General features: G+C 37.4%; 8 protein-coding genes across 8 annotated transcripts; 3 read left to right on the plus strand and 5 right to left on the minus strand.

The window, feature by feature from the left end:
- Window positions 1-828: 828 nt before the first annotated feature.
- On the plus strand, window positions 829-1,766 carry RHIMIDRAFT_265503 (uncharacterized protein; the record flags this gene model as incomplete). Its single annotated transcript, XM_023611825.1, has 5 exons — window positions 829-886; window positions 929-996; window positions 1,021-1,408; window positions 1,439-1,473; window positions 1,529-1,766. The coding sequence occupies exons 1-5, from the start codon at window positions 845-847 to the stop codon at window positions 1,764-1,766; spliced, it is 771 nt and encodes a 256-aa protein (XP_023469935.1). The 5' UTR covers window positions 829-844.
- An 88-nt stretch (window positions 1,767-1,854) lies between these two features.
- On the minus strand, window positions 1,855-2,958 carry RHIMIDRAFT_59035 (uncharacterized protein). The gene is made up of 2 exons (XM_023615445.1): window positions 2,477-2,958; window positions 1,855-2,406 (listed from the first exon to the last, which is right to left on the minus strand). The coding sequence occupies exons 1-2, from the start codon at window positions 2,928-2,930 to the stop codon at window positions 1,964-1,966; spliced, it is 897 nt and encodes a 298-aa protein (XP_023469936.1). The 5' UTR covers window positions 2,931-2,958; the 3' UTR covers window positions 1,855-1,963.
- A 71-nt stretch (window positions 2,959-3,029) lies between these two features.
- Window positions 3,030-4,808, minus strand: RHIMIDRAFT_286074 (2-isopropylmalate synthase; the record flags this gene model as incomplete). Its single annotated transcript, XM_023613343.1, has 3 exons — window positions 3,030-4,445; window positions 4,498-4,683; window positions 4,740-4,808. 3 exons carry the CDS (start codon window positions 4,806-4,808, stop codon window positions 3,030-3,032), a joined length of 1,671 nt encoding a protein of 556 aa, XP_023469937.1.
- A 1,292-nt stretch (window positions 4,809-6,100) lies between these two features.
- On the minus strand, window positions 6,101-6,654 carry RHIMIDRAFT_310813 (uncharacterized protein; the record flags this gene model as incomplete). The annotated part of the gene is made up of 2 exons (XM_023614690.1): window positions 6,101-6,325; window positions 6,388-6,654. Coding segments are annotated over 2 exons (270 nt in total), but the record flags the coding sequence as incomplete, so codon positions are not given.
- A 1,160-nt stretch (window positions 6,655-7,814) lies between these two features.
- On the minus strand, window positions 7,815-8,226 carry RHIMIDRAFT_246794 (uncharacterized protein; the record flags this gene model as incomplete). The annotated part of the gene is made up of 2 exons (XM_023610342.1): window positions 7,815-8,000; window positions 8,062-8,226. 2 exons carry the CDS (start codon window positions 8,224-8,226, stop codon window positions 7,815-7,817), a joined length of 351 nt encoding a protein of 116 aa, XP_023469939.1.
- A 441-nt stretch (window positions 8,227-8,667) lies between these two features.
- On the minus strand, window positions 8,668-9,084 carry RHIMIDRAFT_246795 (uncharacterized protein; the record flags this gene model as incomplete). The annotated part of the gene is made up of 1 exon (XM_023610343.1): window positions 8,668-9,084. The coding sequence occupies one exon, from the start codon at window positions 9,082-9,084 to the stop codon at window positions 8,668-8,670; it is 417 nt and encodes a 138-aa protein (XP_023469940.1).
- Window positions 9,085-10,369: 1,285 nt separating this feature from the next.
- On the plus strand, window positions 10,370-13,341 carry RHIMIDRAFT_289083 (uncharacterized protein; the record flags this gene model as incomplete). Its single annotated transcript, XM_023613613.1, has 7 exons — window positions 10,370-10,642; window positions 10,703-10,816; window positions 10,883-11,114; window positions 11,167-11,400; window positions 11,453-11,528; window positions 11,580-11,929; window positions 11,987-13,341. The coding sequence occupies exons 1-7, from the start codon at window positions 10,541-10,543 to the stop codon at window positions 13,339-13,341; spliced, it is 2,463 nt and encodes an 820-aa protein (XP_023469941.1). The 5' UTR covers window positions 10,370-10,540.
- A 3,677-nt stretch (window positions 13,342-17,018) lies between these two features.
- On the plus strand, window positions 17,019-18,061 carry RHIMIDRAFT_233836 (uncharacterized protein; the record flags this gene model as incomplete). The annotated part of the gene is made up of 5 exons (XM_023608038.1): window positions 17,019-17,147; window positions 17,212-17,368; window positions 17,421-17,792; window positions 17,850-17,985; window positions 18,034-18,061. The coding sequence occupies 5 exons, from the start codon at window positions 17,019-17,021 to the stop codon at window positions 18,059-18,061; spliced, it is 822 nt and encodes a 273-aa protein (XP_023469942.1).
- Window positions 18,062-18,329: the final 268 nt, after the last annotated feature.

Consider the following 18,329-nt stretch of genomic DNA (forward strand, 5'->3'; position numbering starts at 1 on the left):
CACTAACTACCATAGATCCAACTTCGTATTTGCTCAGCAATCTGCTATAATCGAAGGCACCAACATTTACACAGCTTACGCCAACAACGTTCACCGTAGATTTGATCAACGCTTTCGACGTGCCGCTAACGCTTTACTTCGCATATGGCAACGAACAGCAGATTTGAGACAAGATCTGTTTGCACAAGGTATGAACGATGACGAAATCAAGCAACGCATCCGACAAGGCGCCTTTCTACCAGCGCAGACACTCAAGCAGGCTATTTCGCAGTAACCTATAATTATGGAACAATTCCCTCAAGAACCTGTTTATACGCGCGCTCTTAACACCCTTCGGGCTGTTTTTGATGCTTATGGTGAAGGCTACAACTTTGGCGAGCATGGGCTTTATTATGATGTCAAGCGTAACCTTGTCAACCACTTTAAGGCCTCCTATCAGCTTTCTCGTCTTTTTGAACGTCTTGATTTGCCTGCATTCAGTTGCTTTCCTCTCCGGCGCTCATGGTCTCCTTGTTATGATATTACCAACAAAATTCTCTGCCAAAACATCCTGGGAATTCGATGGTCTAATGCTGTCGATAAACTGGGCTACTGGTGCCGAGTTGTCAACCTTGACTCAAAAGCCCTCAAGCCGTAAGAAGGTGGACAACTTAGATTCCGTGGCACTATTCAAACCGATGGCGTTGGTGTTACGGTTTTCAAGAAGAGGTTCGACAGGCAAACAAGATACACGGCAAGGTTCACAGTGAAGTATGAAACTACCTCCTACATCATCGATCTAATTCGTCGAAATCGTCAAGAGATTTCTGGTCGGTGCGTCGTTGTGGGCCCAGGAAAAAGAGATATGCTGTATTGTGTACATGAAAACTCTACACCAGAACAACCGGTGCAATTTCGGTACACTAAACAACAGCAAGGCAAGACGTAGAAAGCCAAAAAGTACTGTCGAATCTTGCAAGATCTCAAATCCCAGGATTTTGATGTCGTTCAAGCTGAGTAAGCCCTTTCTCAACAGCCAAGCAACACCATATCTGTAGAACGCTTTGACTACTTCCTTCAAGCTAGGTCTGAACAGTTTATCGCTCTCAGTGATTTCTATAGACATACCATCACAAACTATGATAATGGATGCTCCCTCTTTCGCAAGATCCGTCTTTCAGCGTACTTCAACAAACAACGTGTCGATCAAAAGCTTATTCAAGACTTACGCGCCAAGTTTGGAGAAGACGCCGTGTTTGTGATGGGAAACTGGTCCGCTCCCCATGCTAGGTATCATGAGCCCATCCGTGGCCTTGGTTTCCGAAGACTCCTCAAGAAGTATGGGTTCCAAGCCTATCTTATAGATGAGTACAAGGCCAGTAGGTGCTGTCCAACGTACCACAACGAAAGCCTCCGCACGTTCCGTCGTGTTCCAAATCCACGACCGTATTAACGAGAGCGACATCCTACTGCTGTCTGCCATGGTCTTTTAAGGTAATAATACATTAGCCACTTAGATTTATTTATACCGATTGAACATTGCTTGTAGATGCACCAACCTATACTCTAGACCTGCCATGGCAGCGCCGGATAGATATCGCTTATGGAACAGGGACGCTGCAGCTTGTTTCAACTACATGCATATCCTTCGCGGGCTTCGACGTAATGGCATAGTTGCTCATAGGTTTTGCCGGGTTGCTGTTGCTCCTACAAAACGTCGAAGAAGAGTGGACGATCAGGAGCAATCAAGAACTAGAATACGTTTAGACGATGATTCTTCGTCCTAGTTATCACTAGGACACATCTAGATGCCTTCGGAGTAAGGTATATATAATAATTCTTTTACATAACTAACTGTATGATTCTCTACATTCTCTCCTTGGTGCTTGTCTCTCTAGTCTTTTACATTTGCTATTCGCCTCCTTTTGTACGTATTTTATCTTTAACCTTTGCGTAAATATTTATTTTTAATAAAACAGTACGGCTATAGCCTTGTTTTAATAATATAATAATTATCTAAAAACTGGATTGCAGCATTTGCTACAGAATGAACAAGCTGCTCTCTACTTTCTGGAGTGAGTCTGAATCTCTGGGGTATTTCTATTTGAATAGCATCAAGTCCTTGTCTAGCCTTATCATTGTGATGGTGATATGTCTGTATCGTGTAAGCTCCACGGAAATATTCGTCCCCTGGTTCAAAGTTATCTGTAGACGGGACAGCAGTTATATTACTATTATAGTTGACTATGTTATCACCAAACTGTTTCAGCAGTTTGGAGGGTTCAATTATGCTCTTGTGCCTGCTTGCTAATGATTGAATAGACGACTGCTTCAAGGCAACTTGATTTAATATATCAGAACTTGACCTCATATCTGTAGGTTCTATCAAGTAACCCAGTTCGATCATGCCTTGAGGGTGAGTATGCCCTATTATGTGTGTGTACCTCGATTAGTACACAGAAAGAAGAAAAAAAAAAGAAAGGGAATGATAGAGTACCATGAATGTCTATGAGTAAGCCAAAGCTATGCCTACGATGCAAGGCTTCAATGGCATCCCTAATGCGACTGTGATACTCTATCCACATATGTCGACCTCCTTCCGTTTCTGTGCCTTCATCAATATCCCTGTTTGGATCTGCTTTTCTTCTACTTATTGTGTTGACTACAAGATGAGGTGAATGTCCATAATGTTGCTCGATTCTCTCATAAATGTCCTGTGCTATTTCTGCCGTATACAAATCTGTCAAGACTAGACTACCGTTTTTAACCCTGTCAGGTATTGTCGTCGGTCTCTTCCAACCGCCATGTGGAGCAGTAATTACAAGTGGCAAAAGACCAGGTTTAAAAATGACATTACTAGAGGCTGGAGAACTGCAATCATGGCGGCTACTATGACTCATTATAAGGAACAAGGTAAAAAATATAAAACTAACTAGCAGCTTTAATATCATTGACGTAAAAAAAAAAAACCAACTCGATAGGGAAAAGAGTTACATCATAAATAAAATTGTCATGGTTTTAAATGTTTATTGTTTACAATGAAAATATGTTTAAAGGTCGATATGTCGTTCTGCAGTGGTGCTACGAGCAGTTCCAGCAGATAATTCATGTTCCCAAACAAGCTGCTTATTAATAGCACCGACGTATGCCTTGGCTGTGGCTGTAATGATATCTACATCAGCAGAGCTTTGACTGAAAGCAGCCTTGGCAAGGCGCTCATCCTTAATTGGGCCAGCTTCTGTATCTACTTTGATCTGGATTTCGGCTTTGCCAAGAGCGTCAGTGCCTTCTCCTACTGCACTAATGTCAAACTTGGTAAGAAGGAAGCGGCGGCCTATTGAACGTTGAATTGCTTCAAAGATGGCATCAACAGGACCGTTTACGCTGATGGCTGCGTCACTGATTTCTCTGTCAGCCTTGATATCATATAATTTAACATTAGCCATAGAGGTGATATTAGCGCCTGCTACCACTTGAGTGGAAACGAGAGTATAGAAGGCATGTGTCACACTGTCACTGATCTGGTTGCTAAGAATGGCCAAGATATCTGCATCGTTTACGTTCTTCTTTCTGTCACAAAGAGCCTTGAAGGCATCAAATGCCTTTTGGAATTCGTCGTCTTTGATGTCAACAAAGCCCAATTCTTTGCAGCGCTCACGGAAGGCATTACGGCCAGAGTGTTTACCAAGAACGAGGTTGATATCAGTCACACCTACTGTCTCTGGTGTGATGATTTCATAAGTCTGACGGTTCTTGAGAACACCATCCTGATGGATACCAGATTCATGGAGGAATGCATTTCGACCAACGATAGCCTTATTGGGCTGAACGATCATACCAGAGAGAGAAGAAACCATCTGTGAGATACGGTAAAATAAGGTTGTGTTGATGGTATGATATACAGGATAATAATTGGGATGTGTGTGAATGGCCATGACTACCTCTTCCATAGATGTATTTCCTGCTCGCTCACCAATACCGTTGATGGTCACTTCAACTTGCCTTGCACCATTGGAAATACCAGCCAAGGTGTTTGCAGTAGCCAAACCGAGATCATTGTGACAGTGTGTAGAAAAGACGGCCTTATCGGCGCCGGGTGTATTGGCCACAAGATACTTGATAAGGTTACCATATTCTTCAGGTGTGTTGTATCCCACTGTATCAGGAATATTGAGTGTAGTCGCTCCGGCTTCAATCACTTTGCCAAGTACGTGACAAAGGAAATCAGGATCAGATCGTCCAGCGTCTTCAGGTGAAAATTCAATGTCGTCTACAAGAGTTCGAGCAAAGCTTACTGCAGCCACTGCACGTTTAACACATTCATCTCGGTCGATTTTGAGCTTGTACTTAAGATGAAGATCTGATGTAGCAAGGAAGATATGAATACGTCTACGAGGTGCATTCGCAATGGCCTCGGCACAGCGTTTGATGTCGCTAGGAGTAGCACGAGCAAGACCACAAATGGTCTGGAGCAAATGGGTATTAGTAATTGATCATGACAAGTATGATCTTGCTTACCATAGGCTGACCGATCTTTTCTCTTCCTTCCATCATAGGGCCTACTTCAGTCGCAATTCGTTTGACAGCTTCAAAATCACCGACAGAAGCGACTGGGAAACCTGCTTCAAGAACATCTACACCCAAACGAGAAAGTTGCTTTGCAATTTCGATTTTTTCTTCAGTGTTTAAAGTGACACCTGGAGACTATAAAAAATAACTTGTTAAGAAAGACAAGCTGACAGTAGGCCATTATCTCTTACTTGTTCACCGTCACGAAGGGTTGTGTCAAAGACGATGAGTTTATCTGTAGCTTTTGTGGTAGAAGACATTCTGATGTTGATATACAAGACTAAATAAATAAACAAATAAAGCAGAAAAAAAAAAAAAATAAGGACTTAAATAGATAATTGCTTTGTAAGATCTGCTTTAAACCTTCAACTTATTGAGCCAATCAATAACGATCTTCAGCATAAGTCATAGTCAACGATATCCAATTCTGAGATACAATCAAAAATCAAGCCTTACTATTGGATAAAGTCTTTTTGTGTCATAGCTTGTTGACCATCCAGTTGTGTGTGTGCAATAAATTATATCCCACTCCCTTCGTTACAGAAATGCAGCTATCATATGGTCCAATCGTAATTTATAAACACTTGTAGTAGTGTCATAATGTATTAATAAGAATACCACTACAACAATATATTTGACTTGATAAAAAAGGGAGGCCCTTGCGCGCATAACAGTTAATCAATCATCAAAAATACAATAATGACTTTAACTAACCTCGCATACGTTAAATGACCTTTACCTTTTCTTTTGATGTATAATCAGTGAGGCCACGTGATTCAAGTCATTTTACATCTCGAAAGTGTTGAATGGTTGTACAAGAGCAGGACAACGGGCAAAAACTTCCAGACGCCGTATTTCTTCAGACAGAGCTTCAGCTGATCTGTAATGATCAATTGTGATTTCTTTATTGTATTCAAAAATTTCTGAATAATCTCAAGCAAAATAACAAAACTATCTAGGCAAACATGATTTTGCACATAGGGATAGTTTAGCGTGAACTGACGTAAGCCTATTCACGTTTTCATTCGAGAATACAATTTGTCGATCATAGGGATGAGGAACTTCACCGCTGACAATGGTTCAAAGAATAATGCATATTTAATTATACTGAGAGGGTAAATGAGCTACGAGTCTCAAATTGAGACACAGCAATAGCGTTAGTAAAGAAGAAATTGACATATTTTCGGATACATACCAGGTCAGATTGTGGAGAGTAAAAAAAGCAAGTAAATAAATAAATTAGCTTATTGATTTATGTTCTTTAATAAAACTTACCCAAAAAGTATTATAGCCAACGGCTATAAGCCTATCTACGTTTCTTTTTCAGAAAGTAGCTGAGAGGTATTCAAATTCTGCAGTTTTGGAGAGACTGTATTTTGGATCAAACTGAGGGAATATAGCCCCGAAAAGAAGAGTTGTCAGGCCAGATAAGCCTATGGCCATAGCACTTATATTGTCACGAGCATGGATGGCTTTTCCCGCGAGAACAGAAGGGAAATCCGGATTAACACATTGAAACGTACCGTTCACAGCTTTCAGCTTGGTGTTTCCAGTAACTCGCAAAGGATACTGGAGCTCCTTGAAGCAAAAAAGGTGAGTTTGCGAGGTATTATGTTCGTTAGTAATACATACAGAAGTGTACAAACTGTTTTTTCTTGGCTTCCATTGACCTCCATATTTCAAATTCCCTTTGATTGTGGAACCAACACGATAGCCTCTATCACCAACAAACATAATATATTGTGATTTATCAGAGCTTGTAACGTATTGATGTTCACTGGAGCATAATTTATCAATATATCTTCGCCTTTGCAGCTCGTAGGTACGCTTCTGTCTTACCGTTGTTGGTGGGTAGTAGAAATCCCTCAGTTGCTTTCGATGTCTTACGGCTTGTTGATACCACTCTTCAAGTCTAGCAACGCTTTCGTCTTTTTTGATACTTTTTCTACTAGCTGCATTTTCAACGCTCGTTATCCTTTGTGCGTTTGCTTTCTTCGCTCTTTGAAGTTGCAATCGAAGCTTCTGAGCCCTACTGCCGTAACCCACTTGTTCTGACTTCACTTTAAAAGGCTTTTCAAATTTTAAAAAAACGACTTCGAAGTGGAACTGGATTTATAATAGATTAAGTCAAAAGTATATGAGAATAAGAAATGTATATACTTACTCTTGTTGTATAAATCCAAATGAAATCTGAATCTTGAAGGCGAAAGGAGACTGTTTCTGTCATAGTTATGAGACCATTGTCTGTACCAGAGAACTTGAGCTTATCAGAAATTAAGAAGTCTTTGTCAACTTTAAGTTTTTCGATTTCGTCCATGATTTTGTAGTCGTTTCGAGTAATAATGCGTTTATGCTGGTGTGCAATTTCATCAGGAGTTGCTCGTACAACGCCACTGTACATACTTTGCTTCGCGTCTGATAGTTGCTGTTTAGTTTCTATAATTTTTAGGTTAACCTCGTCTCGTGCTTTCTTTGCATTGTTTATCATTTGGAAGGTTTCATAATTTTTCGCTTCCTCTGTGTATGCCAGCCTCCTAGACCTACAATCAATCTATTCGTTCTTCAATTTGTTCACATTGTTGTTAATCAAGAAAATTCGTCTTTGAGAGTTTAGCTGTAGTAATTGTCTCTTAAGTGCATCGATATTTGCTTGTAAAACAGCAATGTTACTTGATTGTTCATGTTCAATAAACCCACGCTTCCTTTTAATATGTCTTTCTTGAAGCGATGTCAAAGAATCTACAGACGTCTGGTTTTTCAAATATCCATTAACTCTGGCTGTCCTGAGGCCGGGTAATACAAGCATATTATGAGCAAATGTCAAACTATATCCTGCACAAAGTGATGTAATTTTGTCGATATCAAAAAAGAGCTAAAAACTGCGTCCTTGGACTCTGTGGCAACTTGTCGACTCTTGGTTTGCAGATAATCAAAGTCAAAAATCTCCATCTCATCGTTTTTTGAACAGAACATGGCATATAAAGATGACGCATCGAGTTTAAAAGCGAGAAGTTTATGTGGAGTTGTCAATGGAACCAACTTGACCATAAAGTGAGTATATCCACAACACCGAAAGAGATCATTAGCCATCAGGAAAAATGAAAGTTGATGCATAATATGCTGTAGTTTGTCACCAGACGGCAGATATGGCAGCAGAAAGTTGGTAATTAGTACACAAACATGCAATTCGTCTGGCTTAATATCTGATAAGGCATCTTCATATATCTTTCGTTTACCTTGTGACCAAATTGCTTGAAAATTACTTGTCATATGATAGTTCTTAAACGGTTCATTCTTCTAGTAGCGTTTTTATTAATTTCAACTGTTTCGCCTTCAAGTACTGCTACTTCCTGAGCTGCAATAAGATGTATATCAGCTGTAATCTCTAGAGCATCTGCTTCATCATCTTCTGACATTGCTGGTAATGTAGCTCTTGGATTGACAGTGGTTCTCTATAAAATAGAAATTAAATTATTGAGAAATTAATGAAAAGCATATCTACAATAAGCTCACTTCCTTCTGTAATGATTTTTTATATTTAGCAATGTCCATATCACTTTTTTGAACTTTAGGCAGCCACCGGTTCTCGTTTAATTTGTCATTTTGTGCCTTTTGAAGGTATTCTTCGCATTTTATATTTTCATTTCTAAATAGCTTTCTTCTTCTGTTGTAAGGCATTTTGAAGGATCCATTGGGGCTTTCTGCGGGTCGTTTACTTTTCTTTTCTCGTTTTAGTCGTTCGCATTTAGGAGGCAAGTGTATCCTTAAAAGTACAGTAATCACACGGTTGAGTAACCTGTATAACGGAACTTGTTAGACTATAAGTTCTTGAAGTTGGCTAAATACTTGTTAAGAGATATCTTCATCAGGCATGGTTCGATTGATTAATCCACCATCATGTCTCTTTTTGGAAGAGCATCGAATAAAGCCTTCTCAAAAGGATGCTTTGTCAGTTTGTCTATATCAACGCCCCTGGGGTCGAAATAATGTGCATGTATTGTCCGTAAGCGACCGCTCTTGAAAAGATTGGAAAGTTTCTTTTCTAAAGCTACTGTTGGTGTACAGACCTTATTTAAAGGTAGAGGAAAATATGCAACGTCGTCCTGTATGGGAAAATCTTCAGGAAAGATCTCTTGAACATTTACACCATATTTGGATATCATTAGCAATAATATAATCACTCACTGAAGCCATGGCTTGGTTTATAGTGTCCAGGAAGGCATCTCTGATATCCACAGATAAATCTGATCGTAAAAGAGGAAGTAAAGACGTACTGAAGGGTCTTATAGGCACTTCTTCTGGGACGCTAACGCTGGGCTCATACTGTTCCATAGTCTCTTTTCCGCTTTCCTTTTTAACTCTATAGGTAATGTTATCGAACTGCTCTTCTGCATAATTTTTCCACATTTGTACTGGTGTTTTCTCTTTTCTTTTCTTTTTTCTTTTCAGGAAATCCTCTATCTCTGTTGCCTTTAGCTGTAGTCTGGAGACAGCATTGGTAACGATTCCTCTAGGCAATCGAGATCGTGACAACATATTTTGGCGAAACTCGTTTAAGCTTCGGTTTGCTCTATAGCACTCGCAAATGTCCTCAGAAACCTATATTTCTAGCTGCTCCAAGAAGTCACTCATGAGGAATTCATCCCTGCATTTTGCTGTAAATGGGCGTTTTGATGTGTCCCTGTCTCGTCTACACTTTTACTTCTTGATCTTTTTGTAGTTCTTGTCACCCAAGAAGCAGGTAGATTTACTACAGTTTCAATTTCAATACAAAGGTGGAATGTGTTGCTATATCAGACGACAGTTACACCAGTCTGTACCCTCCTTTTCTCTGCTTCTTCTTTCTTTGCAGGTTCACAAACTAAAAAATATGCAGAAAACTAGAAAGAGTATATATATTTTTTTATTGTCAATTAACTAACATTTAAAGAAAGCTGCTGTCAATAAACATCCTTCAAAATTCAACTGAGTCTATATTCTGACAAGGAGGCTCATAAGATGGCAGGGACAAGAGTTGAGTCTGAAGGCTCAAATACTGTGCAAAAATAATAAAACATCTTGTCCAAACGAGATCAATTTATTTGAATGTACATGCTTAGAAAAAGAGCCTCTTTGGGAATTGATTAACAATTCAGCGAATGTTGTCCAAGGGGGAGGGGGATCCTGAGCAGATATAAAAGTATAATGCTGTAACTGATCTAGCTCATATAAGATAAAGCAAGATATCAACCATAAATGTTATTCAGGGAGTCTCTAGATTCAAAAAAATAAAGATATGTTGTGAATTTAAAAGGATCTACAGTTGTTTTTGGTATGCAGAGATAGTAATACATATTGTATAGTGAATATCACGTCATTTGGAAAGGGTATGATTAGGGTGCTATGGGAAAACCTCGAGGAAACGATCTTAGTGTTAATCTAAACTGCCATCGTATTGCATAGACTTTTCTCTTCTAACAAGTCGTTGTCAGGCATAATATGATATCAAAAGAGGCCTTATGATAATTGAATAACAATTAAGAAGCGTCTGATGGATTTAGACTCGCGCGCGCAAACAACTAATTCGTCAGGTGGGAAAGAATCATCCGCCCAGTAGAGTTTTGGACAACTGATACCAAAGATGATCACGTGTATATTAGCTATGAGTTATCAAGACATTAACTTACCTTTGAATAACATCAATGAGCAAAAAAAAACAACAAGCTTAAAGAAATACATTCTCTCTTTTGGTCATAGAGGGACAGCTTAACAAAAAGGTTAAAGCTTCACATCGGTAGAAGGACAGCTATTTTTGAAAGAGCGACATTAATTTTTCTATGCGATATCACTTTCTGGATGCACTATTTTCCCATTTTGTATTATTTTCTCTCTCTCTTTCTCTGCTGTCTCTCTCTTTTATATAAGCTCAACCATTCTTTATTATTTATCTTTCTCTTGTTTAAATTGACAACGCAATAATTACTTGTCTCTTATATGCGACTATTGCTATATTATGCAGTCGTCGTCCAATAACTTTAATCAACCAACTGGTTCAAATGTTCCTACAGCATCTACATCATCAACAAGAAATTCAAAGCTAGAACAAATTATACAGGTTGGAAGAACTATACATTTCTTTCTAGAGAACCTTAAACCCATACTTTTTACACGTTAGAACTTTTATACGAAAACAGCACAGATTATTGTCCAGGGACGCCTTACAGCTTCAAATACAAAAAGAACTAGTATTAGAGGATATGGATCTTCAGTCAGAAAATGGAATAAATGGGTACATAAAAAATATATCATCGATTAATGTGCTTATTAGTTTACTTATCAATCAAAATACATGTAGTTTAATATTGCAACTGAAGATATAGAGCTACTGCGGGAAGATTTGAAATATTGGAGAAATCTAACTGTGATGGATAATGAGGAGCAAGTGCCACCGATGACGATAGATATCTATTTGGATACGTCCAAGCTAACACCAAACCAAACATTAATGGCTGTGGATGATAATCTTCGATGGGGATATGTAGACGTACTTCATGTCAACCGTATCTTGATCGAAACTTGGGTGCTCACTTTAAAGTAAATATGAATACAATATAAGGGATACACTAAACATTGCTCAACCTTATTGTAGATATCCTCCTCCTTCAGACTACGCCGTGGATTTACCTAATTTATATAAACGCTCAATTGTATTTTTTAGATCTCTACACTCCTTTGTTAGGTTACTACCCACCTATGATCTTTACCGTAAAATACGTAAATTAAATGAAGCCAACCCATTATCTATCGGCTACCGTCTTTCTTCCAACCCGAAGGCGCAGTATAACTCAGAGATATCCTTGGGTAAATCAATGAGTAGTTTATCTTTTTTTTTTTTGGCTCCCTTTTTTTACTAAATTATCTATAGATTCCACCATTCTCGAAAGCGACGCACGTAAACCGACGAGTCATTATGAGTTCTCTGACATTGTTACACCAATGGGGTAAGTCAATTTCAAATTTAAAGCTGTCAAGATGTTAAAAGTTTACCGCAGAACCTTTAACCTTACTGTAATCTATCGACGAAATTGTGATTTTAAGGTAGAAGATAGAGAAAGAGATCTTAGTGCTCAATTTATCGACATGGATGAGCAATTTTTTACGCCTACAATGACAAAATACCAAGAGGAATACTCAAAGGCTCGACCTACATCATTGTATTCGGTTACACCAAAAGAGTCTACATCTACATCATCTTCAACCAGGGGAGTTTCCAAAGAATCTACTTATAGGCCAAAAAGCAGTAGTTCTCTATCCTCATCCACTCGTCGTTCTTCTGCACCTTTTGCTGTATCACCTTTCAAATCACCTTTTTTATCATCTTCCCCACAAACAGATTCTATTTGTAAGAAAGGAAAAAAAAAATATCTGTTTACAACAGCTAACTTGCCTTATTTCACAGTCCCAAACACACTTGGACCAAAACAACAACAGACAACGCCCAATCCACCTGGACTGGCAGGTAAGCAGAGCGTGGACAGCGGTTCGTTTGGACGAAAGATTGAGTTTTCGTCGAGTTTTGAAAAATATAAAGCAAGTCCAACGGGTAAAATACCTGACTCGCCTTCACTAAGCAGTATAAGACGTTTATCTCGGAATAGTGATCAGAGCTCCATTTTTAACCAGGATGATGACGAGCTCGAGGATTTTGTGCGGCTGATGGCGTCCAATCAAGAGCTTCGATTATTTCAACAGCGTCATCAGTTTACCTCTCTTTCCACCGATGCCTCAACAGGGTCGGACATGACCAGTAGTATGGGCGGGTCGATATTTACAAACAAAAAAGCGGCACTATCCCATTTTCAAAACCTGCGAGATACACACACGTCATTATCAGAATCCTTGTCGTCCAGTATGATGTTGGGTGCCACAAACCCTAATACCAGTACAGCCAGTAATAGCAATAATGACAATGATGGTAGCAATAACAACAATAATAACAACAATCAAGATTCCGTTACTGGTGTCTCTCCAGTTTCCTCCACATCCTCTACGGGCCGATCCTATCAGCCTATTATACCTTCTCCTTTACACGCCGAACAGAGATCAACTCCATCTGTACATATACCTCGAAGCTACCCTCAAGGACGCTCAGCAGCACCTATTCAACATCACAATCCTCTAAGGATTACAAAAATATCCGATGACGACAATGAAGAGAACAGTGATAGAAGATGTAGCGACCTCCCTGCCTATTCTACCTATCCGCAAGACAGCTTTCACCAAGACTTGCATGTCATGACAAGAAATAGACCTACGACTGAAACAACAAATGGCCTAGGCGAGAGTAGCCTACAGGAAGGCTCACGCCACGGACAGGCGGCCAGTAAAGGAAACCATGGGAGCAGTGTGCTAGATGATGATGATTCGCTTGTTTTCAAAATGAGCGAATTGGGTTGTGAATCTTCTATACAGCCTCAGGAACAGCAAATGTTATATAATAGACCTGGCAACAATAATAGATTACAATCAAGAAAACTTGAGCAATCTTTTAATTTAACTATAGAAGCCAAGCCCACTTCTCCCCCGCTCCATCGTTTACATCAACAGCAACAGCAACAGCAACAGCAACAGCAACAACAACAGCAACAGCAACAACAACAGCAGCAGCAACAACAACAGCAGCAGCAGCAACAACAGTCACCACAACAACCTCACCACCATCACCATCAGCAACAGCAGCAACAACCAAGCGAAAATAGCCAAAGTCCAGCTAGCAAGTCATCAAGCCCTTTACTTCCTTTTGATGCATGGTAATGTACCTAACACTGTGTAATACTATAATAATACGTCTACATAACACAATAAAAAATTATTTATTTGTAAATTATTTAATCAAATGTAAAAGTAAAAATTGAATGAGAACTCAAATCATAACTCAATAGAAAGGGAGTTAGCAAAGATATGAACCTTCTTAACAATAATCAAAAATGATTTCTACTAAATGTTATTCTGTCACTCTCTGGCTGCCATTTAAGACGCTTACATAAATAATTTATAGTAATAATAACAACTATTGAAGGAGAGGGCTATTTTTAAAATGTAAAATTCATGATATATTCCAATATAAACAAGCAACGAGCGGCTCTAGTGCACAAGTTGGAAAAAGTTTATGTTTCAAGTTTAGTTGTTTAAATAAAGAAAAGATTAGTTACAAAAAGAATTCATATCTGTGAATCAATATCAAAGCAATCCATATCTATTTTTGTAACTAAAAAAAGGATACAACTGTATAATTTACCTTTCAACAAATAGTCATTTCCACCTTAACAAAAAACCTTTTTGCGTTTTCAACTAGAAGACAAGTCCATCAAATAATAAACTATGCTTTTAAAATTGATATAGATAACCTTGCATAATAACCATGAGTCAATGCTTCAAAGCAGAAGGCAAGCCATGCTTAGAATGACTATTTACCTGTTAAATAGCTTAGAATCTGAATTTGTTTCTATACAGCTTCAAAGCCTTTGTTTAGCCTAATATATCTTCAGTGCCTTTAAAAGTTTTCAGTATTCAAAAAATCTGAAAGCATCAGTGCTCTATACAATGATCATACGTGCAGCAAGTTTTTCTTTTTCTTTTTCGCGGCAAGCATGACTATGCCATGAATTATACAACACTTATCCTTAAACAGGACTTCTTTGGCTGTTAATACAATTTGTTTAACTTACAAAATCCATAAATAAAAACTACACCGCTGATGACAAGAATTGTAGAGTTTATAAGAGAAAAGCAAGAGTATACCTGGGCTGTTTTTAAAACATTTCTAAGAAATTATACCAAGTCATATCCTGCTATTTATTTTGTTTTTATGTAGGCAATTTTTCTCTTTTTATATTATAAATGATATTAAATCTTCTATTGAATCCTTTGCTTTGTTAACCTATCATTTCTTTAATTTCAGATGTTTGAAAAAACTAAGCTTGCTTGTAACTAGGACGATTTTCCAGTAACAGGATCAATCCAACACTTTTATTTTATGCTTGACATTAAAAAAAAAGCAGAATCTTTATGAGTTTATTTCAAAACACACTCGGAATGAAGCAATTGATTAGGTACACTTATGCTAAACGAATAAATGAGCATTGTTCTATACGAATCCAAATAAATAGCTTATAAAGAACCAAAAAAAGAAAAACGTGTTTTATGCTCTTGATTCATATGAGCTATTTGATTTCTCAGCATAGCCTTAATTTATGGTTTATTCATTTACTAAAAATAATGTGCTCAGCCCACTACTACTTCAACTTAGCAAATGTTGTGGAAACAAACTCTCTTTAAACAAAGATATATCCTTAGCCCAATGCAACGGTATAATTGAAGTTTAGACGTGACATAGTAAATTACAATACTATCGTTTACATTGGTTAAATAAAGACACATAAAGCTTCCTCTTGTTCAATATAAGTCATAGGACGCAATATGAAAGACTGCTTTAGGCGAATTCTGGGTTAGATAGACAACACTTTTCTACAAAGAAAAAAAATTATTTCATTCCTCATAATATAATAGTAATTATCTATGTTGTAACAGAGGCGATTTGTTGGTATGTTTGTCCACAAGCAGAGATCATGATTACACAATGACCTTATCTTGATATCAAAGTTCTGAGTGATGTTGTAATAGATGTATTTGTGCTATGTTGATCACTGTAACCATAAACCTTGATCTACAAACGATCTACTGTCCAACATTTGTATCAATGCGCACAAGAATACTTGAATATAGTGAAACGAAAAAAAAGTTCAACAATAAATGTGCCTCTTGAGTAACAAGACTATACTTATGCTACTGTGCTACTAAGTCACAGTCTTCCAGACATTCTTATACTAACGTATTCTTATCTTTTGGGATCTCCGGTTGTATGTAATAAGCATTGGTTGTACCTGAAGGCTACGCATATTCCAAGTAGAGCTTGTAAAACATGACTAAATATTGAATTGTTGCAAGATTACATATACTCTTGTTGACCCCAGAAAGAAATGCTGATTATCAAGTTGAGATATCTTTCATGAACTGTTTGAGCTGCTTAATTGTATGCTTATAGTATTTATAAGAATAGACAAATGTTAAAATGTATCAATTTACGAAATGATCATGAGGCTTCATGATCGACAAGTGGTGTAACAATGGAACGTGTCGCTTTATGATCAAGTAAGCCTTCTTGACTTTCTTTAGTAGGTAACAACTGTTTGTGGTTCTCCATAGCATTAATAACTTTTACAAGATATAGTTTGTTTAACAGGTTTACTTTGTGTATACATCAACATATTCTGTTATTCTTATTGAAGCAGACATCAGTATAGCGTCAGATGATACAACAAGATTAGAAGCGTTTATGCTGATAAATAATTAAGGCTGCTTTTTATAAGGCTCAGTATTCAAAATAACATTGGGACAAGGCTTTCTTGTATTCGTTTCCTCTTGTATGCGACGATAAGGGATAGCGATCATAAGCGTACTATATAGCGCATTGGAAAGTACCCAACTTTGGTTATATGGGTTATATTCATATTCACAGCAATTACTAGCATGCACATAGAATATACAATAACAAGGTATCGTAATAGGATGTCTTACCCTAAATGAGATTTTTACCATGATTATATTTTCATTGAATAAATATGTGACATAGAGGGCTTTCAACGAATTACTGCAATGGTCCTCTTTTTTGGGAGTTGCGACGTCCTCCCTTATTAAAGGTGAACTTTCTAGCTCATTTCAACCTGCTCATGGACGAATGGAATGAGCATGTCAGTGACGCGAATAAGAAATCTGGGTTTGATTTCAGTGGTGTCTCGGCTGGTCTACAACAGCATTGGTCATTGTCCAAAAGCAAATGCATTAAACTTGAACTTTATTCTTAATTTTGAAGCTGAAGTGCTTAATCAATCTTTAGACATTTGGTTACTCACTTTAGCAACTCGAGTTTCAAACGAGTTTATTTTTCAAGTTTTTCCTGTTTTCTCAATAGGATTCAATTCAGAAGAATAACATAGCAAGACCACACAGTGATATTTTCTTTCTTTTATGCCTGGCTTTTAATGAATAGAGACACACTATCCATTACGAGGTAATAATTATGTACATGCTCAATCATTGTTTCATTGATAACATGCAGCAATAGTTATGGACATGACCGTTTTGTTCAATATTGAAACCAACAAAAGTCTCTTCTAAACCCCTTCATTCGCTTAATAATTATCTAATGGTTTATTATTGAAAAAAACATTATTTAAAACTTTAGATTGCCTCCCTAGTCTTGAAACGAAGAAAGGACAGTAATCTCTAGATCACTGTTGAACTGATTTCTAAGCAAATTAAATGTCCGTCAACAAAAAAGTTAATTTGCAATCCCTGTGAGCAGTCTCAATGATTTTAAAAGATGTATATCTGTCTAATCCTTTTTCTCTTCTCTTCTTCAATTCTTCAAAATGCCTACTCAACTCCTCCCTAACCAAATAAACATACCCAAGTTCAAGCATTTGATCATTTATACTGGTAATATCATGCGCACAACTACTTGTGCGCTAAAATCATGGAATAAAAAATCTAGTTCAGAGGTATGATTATTAATGCTATCCCTTTCAGTGATCTCATCTAACCAATAAAATTTTTTATATACAGTTACTATACGCCATTTCAGATACCTTATCCACTTCTCTAACCTCATCAAGCATGCCTTCTTTTCACTATTCTCCTCTATCAAACACACTAGAAATACCTGATATACGACAGACTAGTCGTATCCACCCTGATGACAGAGATAATGTCGAGGTTACAGGTAAAAAAAAAAGTCTACCAAATGATATGTATACTCATCACCTTATCTCTAGCCAAATTATTCTATTTGAAGCATGACGATCAATCCTTGATATCCTACATTGACGCATCCATTCACCATCTTGAGCAATTGCTAGGCGTAGCTTCAATTGATACATTTGTTGTATCCTTTGCGGATAATGAAAGTTGTGTTGAAAAAACTTGGAAAGATTTGGAGGCTTATCACCAAGATGGAAGAATCAGAAAGCTAGGTGTTTCTGATTTTGATACAGCAAGACTGAAAGCACTTTACGATAACCCATCATTAACGGTGAAACCTTCTTTGAATCAAGTCAATATCGAAAATTGTTGCTCTAATCAAAAGGAGTTGATTGAACTGGGTAAGCAATATGGTGTTGAGATGACGTTTAATGTGGATACAGCAGGTACACAACTTTCACTTTGAATTCTCTACTATCATCTTTATACTTATATCTCTATAGATATCTTAACAACTGAATCACTATCTGACATTTCAAGTAAGCATGGCGTAACCCAAGAAGGCACTACAATCAAGCCTTGTTGGGTAATGAAGTATCATGTGTTCACAAAGAGGACAAGTGTTGTAATGGATAAAGGGTAATAGACATAGTAGAATGTATATTTATAGTATTAACATAAATATAGTTACATTATTGCTGGAGAGACTGAATAATGATCAGATATGTTTATATTTAATGAATAACAATAAAATAATAATAGCTACTACTTTACATAGAAAAATAGAATAATTCCAAGAATAACATAAGAAATGTGACATGTTGCATATGATTTTTGTACTTTTAAACAAAAAGAAACCATTGTCCAAGCTCTTCTCAAAATCAAATCGAGAAATAAGTTGCTACTTTAAGCATTATTTTAGAAGAAAGTAAAAAGGGGAGGGGAAGTATGCATTGATGATCAAAGTGTATGGATTTATCAGC

The sequence above is a fragment of the Rhizopus microsporus genome (assembly GCF_002708625.1).
Source record: "Rhizopus microsporus ATCC 52813 unplaced genomic scaffold scaffold_2, whole genome shotgun sequence".
Classification (NCBI taxonomy): domain Eukaryota; kingdom Fungi; phylum Mucoromycota; class Mucoromycetes; order Mucorales; family Rhizopodaceae; genus Rhizopus; species Rhizopus microsporus.

Bases quoted from the DNA above. Each gene is read 5' to 3' on its own strand.
- RHIMIDRAFT_59035 (XM_023615445.1), bottom strand. From the start codon at position 2,930: ATGATATTAAAGCTGCTAGTTAGTTTTATATTTTTTACCTTGTTCCTT. The intron at 2,407-2,476 runs GTACTCTATCAT...CACACATAATAG, and splicing joins CTTACTCATAGACATTCATG to GGCATACTCACCCTCAAGGC.